The following is a 19977-nucleotide window of genomic DNA, read 5'->3' on the forward strand; positions in this document are numbered from 1 at the left end:
AAGGATCGACCGACTATATTCTATAGCTGTGTAGAATGCGTACATATGTATATATACATATATATATAAAAATAAGGCTGCAACACTTTGTTGTTATGCCTACAGAATGCATACATAAGCAGCGACTTTGTCGCAGCGCGCCTATCGCTAAGTGCTTTCTGCATATACCCAAGTGCAGACGAATTTTGATTCGCACTTGATAACAGAGACTGCCCAAATAATTAAGTCACCGTTCCTACGCTTGACCGAGGCTGTGTATACATATGTGCGAGCATGACTCTCTCAGCTGCCAGCTCCCTGTTTTACAGTGAACAGGACTAACGTTAAGAAGTCATTAAATAAACACCTTTCGGAGAATGACGTCTTCTCTTCATTAAAAACTGGACTACCTACATATATATAAATAACTGATCCTGAACATTATAGCTGCCATATACCTGAACGATCCGAAATGGTACAACCTTGCTATTTTTGAAGATGCTTAAGGCTCTTGTTTTTTCAGTATTCTGGGGCACTTAAACTGATTAAACTTCGGGCACGATCACGTCGGAGTCACCATCAATTTTAAGGTTACCAGCTTTTTGATAGCAGCCGAATTAAACAATTTCGGTTCAAATTTCCAATATTTTTTGGGGGTCAATTTAACACCAAAAACGGAGCTCAAATCAGTGCCTAATATACAAGTGCATATCAAAGATCTTAGAAGCTTTACCAAAGCTCCCAAAAGCTACAAATAATAAAAAATAGCATGCGCTACAAATAACAACAAGCGCATGCAAGACTGGTTGACAGACAGACAAAAATAAATGCTGAAATGCTTGGTCCAACACGGACATATAAAAGCGCAATAAAAATATGGATAATATAGAAATTTGGACTTTCGAAACAGGACAAAAAAGCTTCATCACGAGAAATGTAAGTTTGGGCTTAAAGCTCACAAGTTAATATCAAAAAGAAATTGTTAAGAAAGATTTAGGCACAACATTTTTAACTGAATCGAAAAAAATAGCCCACAAAGTAATGTTAAAAACGTTTGACCAATGACAGATTTTTGACAATGGGTATAATGACAGTATGATAAGTGGAATCATTGAATTGTCAAACTTTTCCGATGCCCAGACAATTACCATCTACAAAGCACTTGGAAAAATTTAAACATCATATACAAAAATCATCCACATACTGGATCTCAAGCTAATTGAAACTGTTCTCAATGGACTAACCCAGCATACCGAAAACGAACTAAAAATGTTGGAGTTGGAAATGTTGGAGTTCTTTGATATCTAAATTTTACATAATCAAACTTTACTCCTTTATCTCGTTAAAATTGCAAACATTGAGTCAACTAAATACCAAAATATTAAAGTAAAGCCAGTAGTAAAACTATTGTTCACTTAGTGGATGAAATTTTCTTGTTTGAAGATAAAATATTAGAAATTCCCAATAATTGTAAACTTGCAATTAATATAAAAATGTTTTATAAGAATTCAAAGGTCGAAGAAGTTGGCAATGGCAAAATAGAGCACAATGACTTCAATAGTAGCTTAACATGGAATCATACCACGAACCAACTATGGGGTAACTTATCTAATCTATTTTTGGAATTATATGTTACGGTGATCATAAACAATAGACAGTTTGACAAAGTGGGAACTACAATTACACAGGCCAACAGCAACAAATCCCCACGCATAATTTCACCTGCTCCATAACCTTTAGGCTCCCCTGAACCAAAGTCCAGAACAAACATAGGTTCTATCACCCACAGTTTCCGCGGAACACCTAAGAGAAGAAATCGATCAAATTTTACCATATATTGAATTATGTAGGCCGTGTAATGGCGATGACCATCATTGTTTCTAGTACATATCATTTTTGAAAAGTATGTGTACCAACTAAAATTAAAAAATGGTATCTAGCAGTTACCATATCTTTGGAATGCTCATCCAAAGTCGAAATCTCAGATTTACTACATTAATTTTTGGTCTTCTATGATGTTTCCCCAAACATTTTTCTATAGAAGATTTATTTTTTCTTATTGAAATTAGTAGATCATACCATGTTTTAATTTTGGATTTAAGGAAAAACTCGAAATAATTTATTGAATTTTATTGAATAATTTTATTGAATTTATTATAGGTGGTTAAACAATATTTTCGTCAATTAAATTGGAGTTTTTTATCTCATATTTTCAAAAAGTCATGGCTATCTAAAACTGTTTCTTTGTTCAAAACGTATCTATTGCAGGTTCAGCTTGTTTAGTAACGCTTCACAGAAGGTGTAGATAGCCATGACTTTTTGAAAATATGAGATTAAAAACTCCAATTTAACTGCTAGATACCATTTTTATTTTATCATGTCAATGTCATGTATACCCGAATCCTTCGAGTTGTTTCTTATCATTCGGGCACAATTCTTTCTAAGAGCTGCAACAAATTTGTCTACAAATTTTTAACAATTTTTAACTTAATATCAAAAAAAAAAAAAAAGAGCTGCTACAAAAAGACGGAAATATAGACAACCAATTTATAAAAGAAGCCGACGAGCTTGTATGTATATATTTGTAGACCTAGTTTTTTAAAGTTTGGTTTTTAGGTTGTGTGTATTACATTACTCTGTGTAAATTAGTGTATTATTAAATGCAAGATGGCTTTTGCTGATTCCGCCTTATTCCGCCGATTTTGAAGGACTTTGGATGTGACCTTGAAGTAGACAAACCCGTAATCGTAACTGATCGTGGGTCGAACATGATTAAAGCCTTTTCGGACTCGAAGAAAATTCCCTGCATTTAATTTTTTTTTCCTTTTATTTACATTTACAACTCGAATCATTCGAATTAAACTTCTCTGTTTTCAACGTTCTCAATTCACTCAATTCGTTTCCTTCTATCAAATGATTGTGAAAATGAGTAAGCGTAAGAAACCCAACCCTCTCACATCATGTTGGCTTTGCTCTCAAATTCATTCAAATCATTTTTAGCATTGTGCATTTGAATGTGTGTTTTTTCCCACTCATGCAGATGAGTGGCTAATAGTTACTTATAATATTTACTTACTCTTACATTTTTATATTCAACATTATTTTATGCGATACCTTCTAGGTACATTAAAACAATATTGCATGCTCAATAATTTGATTCTTGGTAACATTTCAACAATTATTTAGAAAATTTTAAAAAATTGGAAAGAGCTTGAAAAACGGAACTTGCATCCCTAGCGATGTTCATCCGATCCTTGAGCGGAATACCTTAAACGTTTTCTTGCACCCCAACCAAGAAATAAAATTTTTCATCGAAAGTTTCCGAAATTTTCTGATGAACCCAGCTTAAGATGATTCTTAAGCAGAGTACCTTAATCGATTTCTACATTATATTAATATTTAATTTAAATCTCGCTTGACAATTTGTCACAGCAACTTTTTTCTAGTATAGTATAGTATAAGTACAACTTTCTCTAATTGCTGATGGTTGGACGCTATCGAGCCGCAATCGATAGTGTCAGACACGTTCGATAGTGACCCAACCACTATCGATGGTGCCTTCGACAGCTGGCGTCTCACATCGCTAAAATAATTTCAACATTCGCTTGTGTAAAAATTGAAAAATTTGGTGTAAAATTGACGGCAATTAAAAAGAAACTAATAAATATGGAACGCTTTTTAAAAAAAGGTATGTTTAATGTTTCTACATAAGTATTTTGATGGATAAAGTGGCGAATTTAAGGTACACGTCGGAGGTCCGCAAAGCCTATTGCGCCAAGTCCAGAAAAACAAGACTGCGATTGCACCAGCCAGACTCTGAAAAGTATTTTGTACCCAATAAGCAGAGTAACTCAAAAAGGAGTAAGATTTTACATGTTTGGAAATATTTATAAAATTCCGACGACCAAAAACTTGCCAAATGCCTTAAAAAAAAAAGATTTTAATGTCGGACGATAGTATCGGTGACTATCGATGGCACTATCGACACTATCGAGGGTTTAAGAAAAACAATCGCCGGCTATCGATGGCGCCGACTATCGATAGTTCTCCACCTCTAATACTTTAAACGATTTTTATAGCAAAAAATCAAACAAGTAAACAAGTTGAAAATTCATAAGAACTTAATACGAAAAATACAACTAATCAACATGAGTGATTAATTCTGTTTTCCAGATTTTTACTTAATTTGGTCACTACCCTAGTCTACCCTAAGCTATTACTTCTTTTGGTTCAGTACCAGAACCAGAATAAAAATCCTCCGAAAAATAAATGAATATGTAAAAATGAATATATAAAATACGGCAAAGCTATAATTGATAAAATCATAGCTACATTTTTTTTTGGATATTTCTATCGTCACTTCCAGAATACTGAAAAAATACTACCTTGTCAATATATGTATGCAGCACATGAAGTTTTTTTTAAGGAATTTATGCATGGCATTCGTATGATCTTGTCAACTGCTGCCGATTATAGCTTTCCTTTCTTTTTAAAAGTTGATTTATACATACCCTAGTTGCTGGTGGCCGAATTCAATTGCTTCCCGAAATTTTCCCCAATCCATATGAGCCTGATAAAGGTATCCAAGAAGCTGAAAACAATCTTCTCTTTGGCAGTCCCCTTTCAGAGCGCTGCGCCACGTCCGGACTGCTTCTGTTTGGTGGTTTTGCTCATATAACTGCCGCCCCCGTTCAATCTGACAAAAAATACCTCCATTTGTTAATGATTAAAAAATTTTAACGAATTACCTTGCGCTTAGCTATATATTGTTTAAGACTCCGTTGACACGCCGAAAAACAACTTGTAACTGAACCAGAACCCAAAAGTCCGTAACGATTCCATATATGCGTAGGACCAGTTGCATCCGGACTGGATCCGAGTCCTGCCGCTCGCGAAAAGCTTCCATCAAATTGGCATATACCTTAGTGAAAGAATATAAAAATGTCTATGTAACAATAACATATAAATAATTGAGAACACATTTTAGATTCAAACCATTTGAATCTTCTAAAAGGTATCGCGAACCATCAGGAGAAGCAAGTAAGTGTGTTGCAGACAAATTATGACTCGTTGGAATGCTAAAAAAAATTATTAAGTAACACATTATTAAACAAGACTAATAATATTACTACCTAAGAAAATCCTTGGATGCAACACTCTCCCATGACATGGCCAGGTTTATTGATATTTATGTATTCCGTTAGGGCTGAAAACTAAATATATGTTAGAGATTATCAATACACTTGATGAGAAAAAGCCATATCCGGATATTAACATTTTTAAAACCCTCGGATATATCCCATTGCAGAGCATTTATGTTTTAAAAAATACAGTTCGATCTTATTATTTATTTTATTAAATACCTCTTTAGTTTGTTTTCCATTTAGTTCTTTCTCAACATATTTGTAGTTAATTTTTTACATTTATATATTTGCACTTATTTGTTAACACTTGTGATCTTTTCAACTCTTTCGCTCTCCCCTTTACTAACTCTCACTATTTATTTACTTTGTATTAACCGTTTCGGTCTAAGGGGTCTAAGGTTAAGAGGAGTCCTGCAAGCCAAATATTTGTCTCTCGGCTTTCTTCTAATACCCCGAAGATTACCATCTTGGCTTGTATGAAAGCCAAAACAACAGCCGTTATAGGAGTGGAAGACATTCGGAAATTTAAATATACGTAAGATAAGGCTTCGGCTAAAAGATATGGACTGAAAACATATTTTTACAAAAACGTTGGCCGAGTTTAGTTTAAAAAAATATTGTTTTTGTTTTATATATTGTTTTATATTTAACCATGGTCAACCATAACCCCCGGGGCCGAATACAAATTAACTTTTTACACAGACAGTGCCCATTAGTAGCATTTCATTGGTTGATCTCCCCGTTTAGAGTATAATCGGAATTGGCATAACTTTTTTTTTTTTAAGTTAGAAAAATAAGACTTGGTACAGATTCTATTTTGGGCAAAATAATACTATTTGCCAAATTTCATAAGGATCGGCCAACGATATCCTATAGCTGCCATATAGCTGAACGATCGGAACTAGCATAACTATGGTGTTTTTTAAGCTAGAATGATGGGACTTTCTACGGATTCCATTCGGCCGATCTTTATGAAAGGTCGGATTAGATTGTCCAAAACGGAATCCATAGAAAGTACCATTGTTTACTGAGATTATTTTACCTCACACTTTCGAAAAAACTAAAGGTGGCTGTTTACTATATGTTAAGTCATAAGCATTTAATATTTAGGTCACAAGAACACGATTTACACATAACAAAGACACAAGTACAATAAATATATAATAAAGAAAATATTAACCTACATAAAACGATGAACATTAAAAAAGACCAAACACTACAGAAACAACAAACTGAAAAGCAGCAAGAACTGCTGACATTACAAGTTCATGCAACCGACAAAATATTGCAGAATTACACTTTTAAAATTGTTAATTTATCATTTTTATATTTTTGCTATATTTCCATTAATTTACCACTTAAGCAATATCTATGTATCGAATTAGCTATAAATATTGAACCTTTATATGAATAAAATCAGTCTCAGACAAATCTACTCTGAACTCAGTAATTTCTCCACGTCCAATTTGTTCAAGTGCAAGTTGCGGCAACAACCCAGCAATCGGTTTATGTACCCTTTGCTTCTATTCAAACATTTCAGATAAACATTTTGGTGACCCCGACGTGATCCTGCAAGCCCAGGATCACTTTTCGAACAAAAGTCAAAAAGGAACGAATAGTGATTTCTATCGTTCCACAATAAAGATATCAGGAAGACTCCTGCTAAGAGAGCAACAGGATCTTCACAGCAGTGTGACGCTGTCCCTTTAATCGGTAGATTAAGGGCCCCACACCTCCCTCAGTTCATAAAAAAGGGTTCAGTTTCTTCGACCACTCTCGGTTGCGAGTTGGAGCGCATCCAGCTACTAATAGCAAATAAATCACTCCCAACGGTCAGAAACGAAGAACGAAAATATGGACAGGGAAAATATTGCCCCCAAAATTATTATAGAGCCAGCCGTTGAAGAGGCGAGCGCTCAAGGCCTCCTAGATGCCCAGCAAGAAATTGGGCAGGAGATCGCAAGATGCATCCGGAATTATAAAAAGGATGGGCCGAATCGAAAACAAAAGGCATCATATTTCCAAACAAAGCTATACATTCTCGAAGAGGCTTGGGAAAGGTTCGGCGAAAATGATGAAAAAATTCAAGGAACGGCCAGGACCGAAAGCTACATCAAGTATGCTGAGGACCTCCGGACCAGTTGCATGAAATATGCGGCAACTTTCGAAAGCAGCCGTGACAAGCTGATGCAAGGCACAAGTCGAAAGGAAGAGGCTCAAGAACAAGTAGAAAATCAAGTTCAAGAGCAATCTCCACTCGTAGTTCCCATGGATAAACGATTAGCCGGATTATGTCGACGCCAAGGAGAACTTTTAGAGTCCGTAAGCGGTGCCTTACGAGAGTTTAAGGCATCCGGGGGAGGCCCAGGAGACTTACTAAAAACTTTATGGGCTCAGGTCCAAGAGATCCACTTGACAGTCTACGAGGAATTCGAAAACCCGATAGACAGTGGATATAACAAGCAGGCATACCTACAACTGCAAGCAGAGGTGCAGAATGCACTTATGGCAAAGGTTATACCTACTACAAATAGCATTGATGTGCAAATGCCCCGGATAAACATTCCAAAATTTGATGGGGATGCAATGAAATGGAAACAATTCCATGATTTATTTTCCTGTATGGTTCATGATACTAACATGCCATCAGTGAAGAAAATGTGGTACCTAAAATCCGCTCTCTCGGGAAATGCGGAGAGATTAATACGCCACATCGAGCTAAATGAGGACAACTACTTACATGCATGGCGCATAATAGTTGGGTCATATGACAATCCTCGGCTCATCGCGAATACAGTTATTCGTCGGCTACTTCATCAGAGCCCGGTCTCTGACAGTGCCAAATCAATACAGGAGCTGTACATAACAACTCTGGAAACCCTTGCGTCATTAAAGGGACTAGGCATCAATGTATCCACATGGGATGCATTTTTGGTGGTGTTGCTGACCGACAAGCTTGACATGACTAATAGAAGTCTATTTGAGCAGACAGTTGGTAATTCAGTAGAGATCCAGCCGCTACAAGTAATGCTGGAATTCTTAGAGCAAAGAATCAGAGTCTTGAGCTCAGGAAAGCCAACGGCAGCATTTAAAAGAGAGCCGAAAAATCTAGCGTGTGCGTCCAGCACGTCAGATAAACAGTCATTATGCTACTATTGCAAGGCTCCAAATCACGCGTTATATAAATGTGAGGAGTTCCGCGCAAAAACAGCATCTGAAAGATTGAATTGGGTACAAAAACAAAAAATGTGTGTCAACTGTTTCAAAACCGACCACAAATCAAAGGAATGTAAAGGAAGAAGTTGTTTCAAGTGCGACAAAAAACACCACACCCTGTTGCACCTGGAAGTCACAAACCTTCATTCCCCAACTGTCGGTGCCGCGGCTTACAAGAATTACAATCTTCTTGCAACAGCAAAGGTAGCGGTCCAGACAGAGAACGGGCAAGTAGCGAAATTTCGTGCCCTGCTAGATTCAGGATCCCAGATTAATTTGATCACTGAACGATTAGCATCAATGTTGTCACTAAAGCGCCACGATACAAAGCTCCGGATCGAAGGCATTGGAGGACAACCAAGAATGAGCAGAGCAAGAGTAACTATTCTCGTTAGCTCTCTTCACGGGGATTTCAGCCAGCGCATAGAAGCGTTTGTACTTCCCCACATCATTGCTGACCAACCAGCTCAACCACTAACACATTGTGCGTTAAAGATACCCAATGAGTGTCCATTAGCGGATCCCCAGTTTGATAAACCTGGAAGGATAGATCTACTAATCGGCACCGAGCACTATTACTCGCTTCTCCTTCCAAATCAGCAGAAGGTCGGCAGAGATGGTGCCATGCTACAAAACACGAAACTCGGATGGATTGTAGCAGGCAGAGTTAAATCTAAAACTCAATCAGCCATAGCCTGTGGTGTCGGTGTCGGTGAAGAAACTGACGCACTGATTGAAAGGTTTTGGAAGCTAGATAATTTGGAAAACCAGACGAAACATCGATCTCCGTCAGAGGCACATTGTGAGAAACACTTTATAGAAACTCTGAAGAGAGCAGAAGACGGACGATTTATTGTGAAATTGCCGTTCGCCGAGCACCCTTCAGCCCTGGGGGAGTCGAAAGAAATTGCGATCAAAAGGTTTTTAGCACTAGAGCGACGATTAACCGGTGATGTTCGGAAAGGTTATTCTGAGTTCATGAAAGAATATGAAGCCTTGGGACATATGAAGTTTGTTCCAACAACACATGTCCCCAACAATCACTACTTCATACCACATCACTGTGTCCTGAAGCCTGACAGCAGCAGCACAAAGCTACGAGTGGTGTTCGATGCTTCATGCAAAACATCAAGTGGGAAATCTTTAAACGACATATTACATACAGGACCCACTGTTCAGAGCGAGCTAATGGCCATACTACTACGCTTCAGAATACACAAGTATGTGTTCACGGCGGACATAGAAAAAATGTACCGGCAAGTATGGATCAATCCAGATAATCAGTTCCATCAGCTTATAGTCTGGAGAAATGATCCATCCGAGGATCTTAAGTACTATAGACTTAAAACCGTCACGTATGGAACCAAAACAGCTCCGTTTTTAGCCACGAAATGCCTAAATCATTTAGCAATCCGGTCACGGGACAACTACCCATTGGGGTCTGCGGCGCTTGAAAATGATTTTTACGTAGACGATTGCTTGACAGGTGCTGACTCAGTGGCTGAAGCAGTTCAAATCCAAAGTGAATTGAATAAAATATTGCTACCACACGGTTTCAAATTACGAAAGTGGTGTTCAAATAATGCAGAACTACTACAAGGAATACCAAAAGAGGATACTGTGAGCGATGTTAAGTTGGGTGAAACCTTGGACCAATACAGTGTTAAAACACTCGGTCTCATATGGATGCCCAATAAAGACAAACTTTGCGGACGAACGCAGCAAAGCGAAGCGCTGGTCATCACAAAGCGAGTGGTGTGCTCTGAGTTGTCACAAATCTTTGACCCATTAGGTTTGTTTGCGCCAGTGGTCGTAAAGGCAAAGATATTCATGCAACACCTCTGGGAATCAAAAATGGCTTGGGATGATGAATTGCCTTTAGAACTTCAGTCAGACTGGAAAACATATCGTTCTGACCTGCAAAGTCTAAATAAATTGCAAATTCCAAGACACATATTTGACGGAAAGGTTCCAGTCACGCAAGAACTACACACTTTTGTGGACGCCTCAGAAAAGGCCTATGGCGCAGCAATATACGTCCGAGCAACGTATAAAAATAAGCAAACCTCGGTGAGACTGCTATGTTCCAAGTCCAGAGTAGCACCCACAGCAAAGCAATCCTTGCCCAGACTAGAGTTGTGCGCAGCAGTCCTAGGCGCAGAACTAACGCACAGAGTCAGACAAGATTTACGCTTGTCGCTAGACACGGTTGCGGGGTTCTTTTGGACTGATTCATCCGTCGTGTTAGGGTGGATCAATGCAACAGCTTCCACTTACCACACGTTTGTGGCAAATCGGATAGCTAAAATTCAAGAAGTGACGGAGCAGTGTCAATGGCGTCACGTATCATCCGCCAACAATGCAGCCGACGTCTTGTCCAGAGGAACAACAGCTAGCAAACTCTCGAGCAACAGTATGTGGTTTTATGGACCCCTGTTCCTATATGGATCAAAGGAAAGCTGGACAAAGATGCCAGCCATTATTTCAACGAACTTAGAACAAAAAACGAAATTCGCCAGCATGGCGGCCGCTAAAGACATATTCAGAGGGGAGATATACAACTGTAGGCACAGTAACTCCTTCTACAAATTACAACGAATTGTTGCGTACATGCTGCGGTTCTGTTATAAGTCTAATAGAGCGCCAACGAAGGCGCTATGTCTGGAGGAGCTAAGCCAGGCACGCATTATTATCCTGCGCACGATTCAGCAAATCGAATTTAACGCAGAGTGTAACCAGCTCAAACGGTACAAAACAGTGGACAAAAAGAGTTCTCTTGTATCATTGGCTCCCATCGTTGGATCTGATGGGTTAATTCGAGTAGGAGGCAGACTCGAACATTCAAACCTATCCGAAGACGCAAAACATCCAGTTCTGCCCCCTACAATGACACAATTGTAAAAATGATCTTAAGAGAACTACATGAGACCAACATGCATTGCGGTGCCCAAGCCTTGCGCGCCATTGCTAGGCAACAGTATTGGATCATCAATGACAAAACAATGGCAAGAAGCATTGTACATAACTGCGTGCGATGTACCAGAGTCAAGCCCAAATTAATGAGTCAAATCATGGGAAATCTACCGAGCGAGAGAGTCACACAGGCTCGGCCCTTCTTTAACTCTGGAGTAGATTACTGCGGCCCCATATGGATTCATCACAAGATTCGAGGAAAACGTCCCGACAAGGCCTATATCGCAGTGTTCTGTTGCTTCGCCACGAAAGCAATTCATTTGGAGTTGGTAAGCGACCTCACAACAGACGCCTTTTTGGCCGCTCTCCGCCGGTTTCTTGGACGTCGAGGGAAGTGCCAGACGATCCATTGCGATAATGCAACAAATTTTATTGGAGCCAACAATAAATTAAAAGAGCTCGAAACCAGCATCTTCTCAACCAATGCGCAGGACTCCATAGTTCAGCATTGCAACAAAAGAGAAATAAACTTCAAATTCATTCCCCCACGAGCACCATCCTTCGGTGGCCTATGGGAAGCTGCGGTGAAATCCGCAAAACGGCTGCTAGTATCAATTACAGCCACGGCGTCTTTGACGTTTGAAGAACTCAACACTGTGGTCGTTGAAGTTGAAGCGATCCTCAACTCACGGCCGATTACTCCCATGTCATCAGACCCCACTGACGAATCAGCTTTAACGCCAGGACACTTCCTGATTGGAGAACCACTAACTGCTCCTCCTGATACCAACATCATTCCGGGCGGCAAACCATTAGTAAAAAGATGGGAACTGGTATCACGACTGAAGCACGCCTTTTGGAAACAATGGTCATGTGAGTACCTGCAAGAACTTCAGAATCGACACAAATGGAAGCATGCATCTCCGAATATTAAAGAGGGATTGTTAGTCCTTATAAAAGAGGACAACGTGCCTGTAATGAGCTGGCCTATGGGAAGAGTTCTCAAAACATATCCCGGACCGGACAACCTCGTTCGGGTAGTGGATATCAAAACGTCATCTGGAGTATTCAAGAGACCAGTGACTCGGCTAGCGCCACTGTTCCCAGAAGAAATCAACAACAAGCGCCCATTAGACGACACCCTCAAGGCGGACCAGTCTGATGAGCCGCCTGTACAACGCAAAAAGGAAACACTCTCATCAATGCCTGTGATTCTAGCGCTTATGTTGTTACTTCCACTAGCCATGGCAACGCCAATTAAGGTAACGGAGTTCAGTAATAAGCCAGGAATATTCTACGAACGGTTGGGAACCACGAGAATGGTAGTGTCAGAATGGACGATGATAGTATACTACGACTTTGATCCCTACTGGAATGATATGAAGGTACTTTCAGGTGGAGTAACGGAACTCGCACACAAATGCCAGGAATTGACCAACGTAGCAGCATGCAGTTCCATCCTAGAACATTTTAAACATATAATTGCAGAACTTGAGGCAGGAAATAACCTGATGCATCACTCTCGGCAACGTAGATCACCGTTTAATGTTGTTGGAACTATGGCCAATTCATTATTCGGTGTACTCGATTCCACATACGCAGAAGAGATGGTCAAAACTATCACTAAGGTGAAGGGTAATGAGAACTTCCTCCTACAGCTGCTTCAGAACCAGACGTCCATTGTTGACTCCACCATCAATTTGGTGCGAAAGGGAAGGTTGGCTACCAACAACCGCTTACGATCTTTGGAACAGCAGATGACCCTCATAAATAAGCAACGAGGACAGTACCAAGGCGCACATTTAGAGCAAGCGTTTATGATCCTCACGACACAATTGAATCTACTTGCAAATGGTTTACAGCGAATGCAGAGTGAGATAACTAATGTATTGACTGATGCTCGCCACAAAACAATCAGTCCAATTTTAATATCACCTACACAGTTACGAGACCAGCTCGACCAAATGCGGGATCATTTACCACCCGATCAGATCTTGCCAGTAGCCACAACGGATGTTGTTCAGCTATACAAAATAATGTATGCGCAAGGCAGTACGACTGATACTCACGCCATTTTTCGAATCACAATACCATTGGTGTCGTCAGAATTATTGGATGTCTTCAGCATCGTGCCCATCCCAATATGGGAATCGAAAGGTTGGACGCTGTACAATCTTCAGACACCGATCATAGCTGTCAATGCCCATAGAGATCGCTTTATTGGGTTTAGTGAAGACGAATTCAAAAGATGCACTTCTATAAAAATTGAGCAGCATATTTGTTTCAATCACTTAACGGCATACAATGTTGACAGTCGATGCGAATTCCAGTTATTTAATAACAAGACTGGAACAGAATGTCACAGAAATCCTGTGCACTCTAGCATGGTGTGGTTGAAAACTCACCAATCTAACCAATGGATCTTCGCGACCAAGGACTCCATGGAACTTCAGGCAGTATGCAGGACTGGTATACTGAAATTGCCCATTGGTTGCACAGCACGCAATTTCAATATAAGTTTGACCACATTCGGCACTATGACCACTGAAGTACAAACTTCGTTCAGTCGATTTGGAAATATCTCCGAGCCCCTAAAGCCCATAGAGGAACCATCAGAATTCGGGTTAAGGGCCCAATCACCAAGTATAGACGACACAGAATTAGAGATCCTACAACATCGGTTAGCCGATCTACAAAGAAAAGATGCACCGTACCAACTGGACCACCAGACAACTATGTCATACACAGCATTTGCCATTTCCGTCATCATACTGATACTGATAGGCATTCTCATCATGCGACACAGACGGTCGATTTGGACGCCAAAGCTTAGAGGGACTACAAGAAGTTCAATTCCCGAACCTACCCCAAGACAATTTACTATAGAGCTGGACGACGGTTGAACACCTGTTCAACGGCCGGGAGAATGTTAAGTCATAAGCATTTAATATTTAGGTCACAAGAACACGATTTACACATAACAAAGACACAAGTACAATAAATATATAATAAAGAAAATATTAACCTACATAAAACGATGAACATTAAAAAAGACCAAACACTACAGAAACAACAAACTGAAAAGCAGCAAGAACTGCTGACATTACAAGTTCATGCAACCGACAAAATATTGCAGAATTACACTTTTAAAATTGTTAATTTATCATTTTTATATTTTTGCTATATTTCCATTAATTTACCACTTAAGCAATATCTATGTATCGAATTAGCTATAAATATTGAACCTTTATATGAATAAAATCAGTCTCAGACAAATCTACTCTGAACTCAGTAATTTCTCCACGTCCAATTTGTTCAAGTGCAAGTTGCGGCAACAACCCAGCAATCGGTTTATGTACCCTTTGCTTCTATTCAAACATTTCAGATAAACACTATAATTTTTAACAACGACGAAAGATAATACACAAGCGTTCGACTCAACGTTATAATTCGCTATATTTTTATCAAAAATAACTTAAGCCTAGCTTATATATTGCGGCGAAACGGGGCGAATTCACGGGAGAGCGCAAGTGAGCTTTTCTTGCGCTCCCGCTCCGTCCTATATTAACTTATACTAGACTTCAATACAATTCAAAACTTCTACAAAATCCTCTACATTAATTCTACACCGGCCCCGTTGAAGGCCTTCATCAGGCTTCATCCACTGGCAACCTCGCCAGCTTGTGGACTGCTCTCCTGAAGACCGCTCCTGCACTAGTCCTGACTTCGGCGACCCTGACCCTTCCGTCCGCGCCGGCGTGAGTCTCGACGACCCTGGCGGTGATCCACTGTTGGGGCGGCTGGTTGTGCGTCTTCCTGCTCCCGCGGCCACTTCGACCGCGCCTGTAGGCCCAAGTAGCCTGTAGGCCTGTAGGATGCGTATTGTCGCAGTTCGTCCGCCTCGTCCTCGATTCGCTGCCGCAGTGCCGCGAAGTGGCGACTCGCTCCGACGAAGTTCGTCGCGTTGTCGCAGTGCACGATCTCGGCGCACATCCTCGGCGCCCAATGAACCTTTGGAAGGCCAATAAAAAGGAATCAGTTGACAAATCGGAAACTACTTCTAAATGTACTGCCTTGGACGCAAAACAAACAAAAAGGGCAATGTAAGACTTGTAGGGTGGTCTACCACGAATTTTCAACGTCGTTTCAATAGCGCCACAGAAATCCACGCCACATATGGAGAATGGGCGTAGAGCACGAACTCGATCTAAGGGTAAATCTCCCATGATTTGAGTCATCAGATGAGGCTTGAATTTAAAACAACGTATGCATGACCGCACTATCTGACTGCAGACTTCCTGCGCGTGTACTATCCCACATAGTTCTGCGCGTGGACCCACATGAAAATTCGACTCGTGCAAGTATCGGACGTAGCTCTGAACAAATTGAGAGCGCTTCGTCAGCAATACCGGAAATTTGGCTTCGTACGAAATAGGAGCATTAGCTAGTCGCCCCCCGACCCGCAACAACGAAAAGGTAAGCCCAGCCTGAGAGGTTTCATGGACAAACGGACTTAGCTTCTGTAGGATTGGGCTAACAACAAGATTTTTTCGAATATTTTTAGTTTCCTCTTGATACTCGTGCTCTTGGACTATCGGGAAAATTTTATTAAAAGCTTCTTGACATTCGACAGGTGAAGGTACATTATCAGAAGGAACTACTCATTTTTTACACTTCTTTATAAAGCGGACCATGTAAACGAACACTCGCAGCAGTTTTAAGTGAGAGGAAAATCCTTCTATCACTTCCAACAAATATGTGGTAGAGACCATTGCAGTCACTCCGACCGCATTCTTCTTTGCTTCCATCTGCATAATCTCTGGTGACGGATCAAACCGGGGGCTCGTTGGCCACTTATCTTCCGGCTCCGTTAAGAACGATGGACCTGTGAACCAGATTGATTCTATCATTTCCTTTACGTTTCCACCTCTTGACTCAATATCTGCCGGGTTCTGTTTAGTTGATACATGCCGCCACGTGCTATCCTCTGACCACTCTTGAATCTCAGCAACTCTATTTGATACGAACGTTGACAACGACGATGGATGGGAGCGAATCCAATGAAGACAAACTTCCGAATCTGACCAATATACTCTTCGTTTGATCGGTGTTTTGATAAGAGGTTTTATTTTGCCGCAGAGGTCCGCGAGAAGGTGAGCGGCGCATAACTCAAGACGGGGGAGCGTCTTTGTCTTGAGCGGCGCTACTTTCGACTTTGCAGTCAACAATGAGACTTTTACTACCTTCTGCAGATTTGCAACGGATATAGACGCAGGCCCCATAGGCTCTCATCGATGCGTCAGAGAAGGCATGAATTTCAATTGGTGACATTGGCTCACTCATCACAAATCTCGGTATTGAGATATCTTTTAACTGTGACAAGGCAAGCTGAATTTTGTTCCACGCGGTTTCCAAGTACAGTGGACTCGACTCATCCCAGCCAAAGTTCCTGCAACAGGATCTTTCCTTCGATAAGGATCGGGCTTTATACGCTAAGGGGGTCGAAAAGCTTTAATTTCACCGAAAGAATATTCCGCTTAGTCGCCCTTTGACCCATGACTGACATATCAATTTCGAATTTAAACACGTCATCTTTAGGAACCCAAACGATTCCTAATTTTTTTGTCAGCTCGGAGTCCGAAAGTGTTACTGGCTTAACCGTGCTCTCGAATGCAGTAACTTCAGGCGAGTTTGAAAACCATTTACTCAATTCAAACCCAGCGTTTTGAAGAATCTGAGTTATTTCAGACTTAATTGTCTTTAGCTCCTCCACGCAACCAGCACCCGTTAACATGTCGTCGACGTAAAAGTCAGACCCAATAACTTTAGCAGCTCGAGGGAATGTATTTTTCGCGGATTCACTGAACCTCTTAAAACACCTTGTGGCCAGGAATGGGGCTGGTGCAGTGCCATAAGTAACGGTATTGAGCTTGCACAATTTCATGGACTCAGACGGGTCTTTTCTCCACCGTATCAACTGGTATCGTCGATCTGCTTCATTTACGATCACTTGACGATACATCTTTTTTATGTCGGCTTCCAGAGCGAATTTGTTGTTGAGTTAAGTAAAGCTCTTCCTGAATTGTTGGACCCACCATCAACAACTCATTTTAACACTTCAGTGTGTATGTCTTGCAGGACGCATCAAAAAAGACTCGTAGTTTGGTCGTTGTACTTTGAGGCCGTAAGACACAATGGTGGGGTATAACGTAGTGTGGAGAAGCAAGAAGCGCGGGGTAGTGTGGAGAAGCAAGAACGTCATTGCTTGCAGGGGACATATAGCCTAGGGATTTGTATTCTTCCATAAATTTCAAATACATTCTCTTTAAGTTCGGATCTCGAAATAATCTTCTCTCGAGCGACAGAAATCGGCGTTTGGCTATCTCGAATGAGTTGCCCAAAACGCTTGGACCCGACTTAAATGGAAGTTTAACTTCAAATCGACCTGAAGGCAGTATTCTTGTAGTCTTCCGATAATGTTCCTCACATAGCTCTTGTTCTAGCGACAAAATCTTTATAGAAGATGGAACTTCTTCCAACGACCAGAATTTTTTCTGGCGGCAACTATGTCAAACTTGAACTCACGGGAGTAACGGTAGGTCCCGGAGTCTACCGTAAATAGTCCGTAAAGACCGTAAATAGTCTTGACTAAATTTACCTGGATTCTGCAAGGGACTGTTCGGGTTGGCCAGACGCTTGCGGTGATCAGGCTGGAGTTGATGTGCTTGAAGTCCTGTGGTGGTTTTCCTCAAGTACCGGTGGTATGGTGGTTCGGCTGATTCCTTATCGGCCGGTCCTACTGGCGGTCCGTTTCACGGGAGCAACACTCGAAGTAGGTTAGATAGCGCGGGGTCTGCTGGTGCTCCGTTTCACGGGAGCAACACTCGAGCTAGACTGGTATGCCGCGGGGTTTCCTCGTGGTCCGTTTCACGGGAGCAACACTTGGCGTAGTTAGGTAACGCGGGGTCTACTGGCCGTCCGTTTCACGGGAGCAACACTCGAAGTAGACTGGTATGCCGCGGGATCAACTCGTGGTCCGTTTCACGGGAGCAACACGCGAAGTAATGAGGTGACGCGGGGTCTACTTGTGGTCCGTTTCACGGGAGCAACACTAGAAGTAGACTGGTATGCCGCGGATTCTTCTTGTGAACCGTTTTACACAGGATCACTCGAAGTAGGTTGATTTTAAGTGCCGTGGTTCAGACACTGAGTAACGAGACGATTGACTCTGATTTCGGAACTATCTTTATTTCAGAAGAACAACTCTTATATAAGATGCTAAATTAAAAAGTCAATGTTATGGACGTGCTAAACCTAATGTTAATGCCAGGGTCACCCACCTCTGAGTCTGCTGACACAGATCGTTTGTTTTTGCTTGCATCGGTCAGTCGGTCATTCTTCCCGCTGATATGCTGATTCTGCTTCTGGCGCCGTCTACTAGTGCTGGGTTAATAGGTTGGATATAGTTTTATGCTTATTACTAATTATTTATAAGTGAGAAAATCGGTTAGTGGGTTTGTATATTGCGACATGCTGATGCATATTGATTGGATCAAATTACTAAGTGTGCATATAGGGTAGTAGGTCTTGGCACTAGGTGCCAACATTGACTTTAATATCTCTTCTTGGCAATTCAGGCTAGAGACCGACTGTTGAGGAGTTGAGGAATTTGGAGAGTTTTTTGAAGGATGGGATGGTTCGGACCTTGCTTTATTTGGCCAACGGACAACAGTTCGAAAAATGACTCAGCTCCAATTAGCATATCTATTCGCTGAGGTTTGTAAAAATATGGGTCTGCTAATGGCAAGTTCTTTGGTAGGGTCCACTCTTTCACGTTCACTGACTGGTCAGGGTGATAGCCTGAAATTGCTTTCAAAACCCAAACGTCGAACAGAAACTCGCTACCATTGACTCTCGACTTCACCACGGTGTGTATCTTTTTCTTTACTTGTGAATTAGTTTGACCAATTCCAAGCAAGTTGATGCACGAGACCTCCCTACGGATCTGTAAGCGTTGAGCAAGATCTTCTGTAATAAAATTCATTTGTGACCCTGAGTCAAGCACGATTCCTCCCTACGGATCTGTAAGCGTTGAGCAAGATCTTCTGTAATAAAATTCATTTGTGACCCTGAGTCAAGTTCGGGCCAATATGTGCTCACCATTTTTTGTTCGAACTCTTACGATCGACGTTGCTAACAAAACCCTTTCTACAGACGACGCATGCAAAGCATGTGAAGTAGAAGGGCCATCATTCGTTAACGCTGGAGGAGGATTTTTTGTGGGTGGTGGTAACGCTAAGTTATTTTCAGTCACTGTAAATCGGTGCAGAAGTTTATGGTGCGATCTTGCACAGATTTGACACCTGGTCGGTTCGCACTTAGCTACCGTGTGACCTTTTCGCAGACAATTCAAACATAGGGAGGCTGACTTAACAAACTCAAACCTTTGCATTACAGCAAGGCGAGCGAACGGACTGCACTGGGCCAAAAAATGGTTGTTAGCGTTATAATAACTGCAAGCTGGTTTGGCGTTGGAAGAAGAACAAGCCAACGAAGTTCTATTCAGTTGCTTGCTAAACCCAGTTTTTTCTTGTTTTGAGTTGCCAGTCTCTTCAGCGGACAGATGCTGGTACCTACGATTTAGTATTTTTTCGAAATCGGACCACTGTGGTCATTTTCCTCATAATCCAGTGACTCTTCCCATTTTTGCTTGGTCACTGGATCC

At 41.1% G+C, this 19977-nt stretch overlaps 1 protein-coding gene across 3 annotated transcripts in view; it reads right to left on the bottom strand.

Moving 5' to 3' along the window:
- LOC6505343 (43 kDa receptor-associated protein of the synapse) overlaps window positions 1-19977 on the bottom strand; it is a 566987-nt gene that overhangs the window by 446176 nt on the left and 100834 nt on the right. Inside the window, exons 2-5 of one of the 3 annotated variants that reach the window (XM_032452150.2) lie at window positions 5112-5185; window positions 4975-5057; window positions 4728-4900; window positions 4491-4675 (exon numbers count right to left, since the gene is read on the bottom strand). In XM_032452150.2, coding sequence (XP_032308041.1) covers window positions 4491-4675; window positions 4728-4900; window positions 4975-5057; window positions 5112-5149 — 479 coding nt within the window. In that variant the 5' untranslated portion in view covers window positions 5150-5185. Of the gene's footprint in view, window positions 1-4490; window positions 4676-4727; window positions 4901-4974; window positions 5058-5111; window positions 5193-19977 lie in introns of those variants that run through there. The other 2 variants (XM_032452149.2, XM_032452151.2) reach the window with 2 other exon arrangements.

This window comes from Drosophila ananassae (assembly GCF_017639315.1).
Source record: "Drosophila ananassae strain 14024-0371.13 chromosome 4 unlocalized genomic scaffold, ASM1763931v2 tig00000054, whole genome shotgun sequence".
Classification (NCBI taxonomy): Eukaryota; Metazoa; Arthropoda; class Insecta; order Diptera; family Drosophilidae; genus Drosophila; species Drosophila ananassae.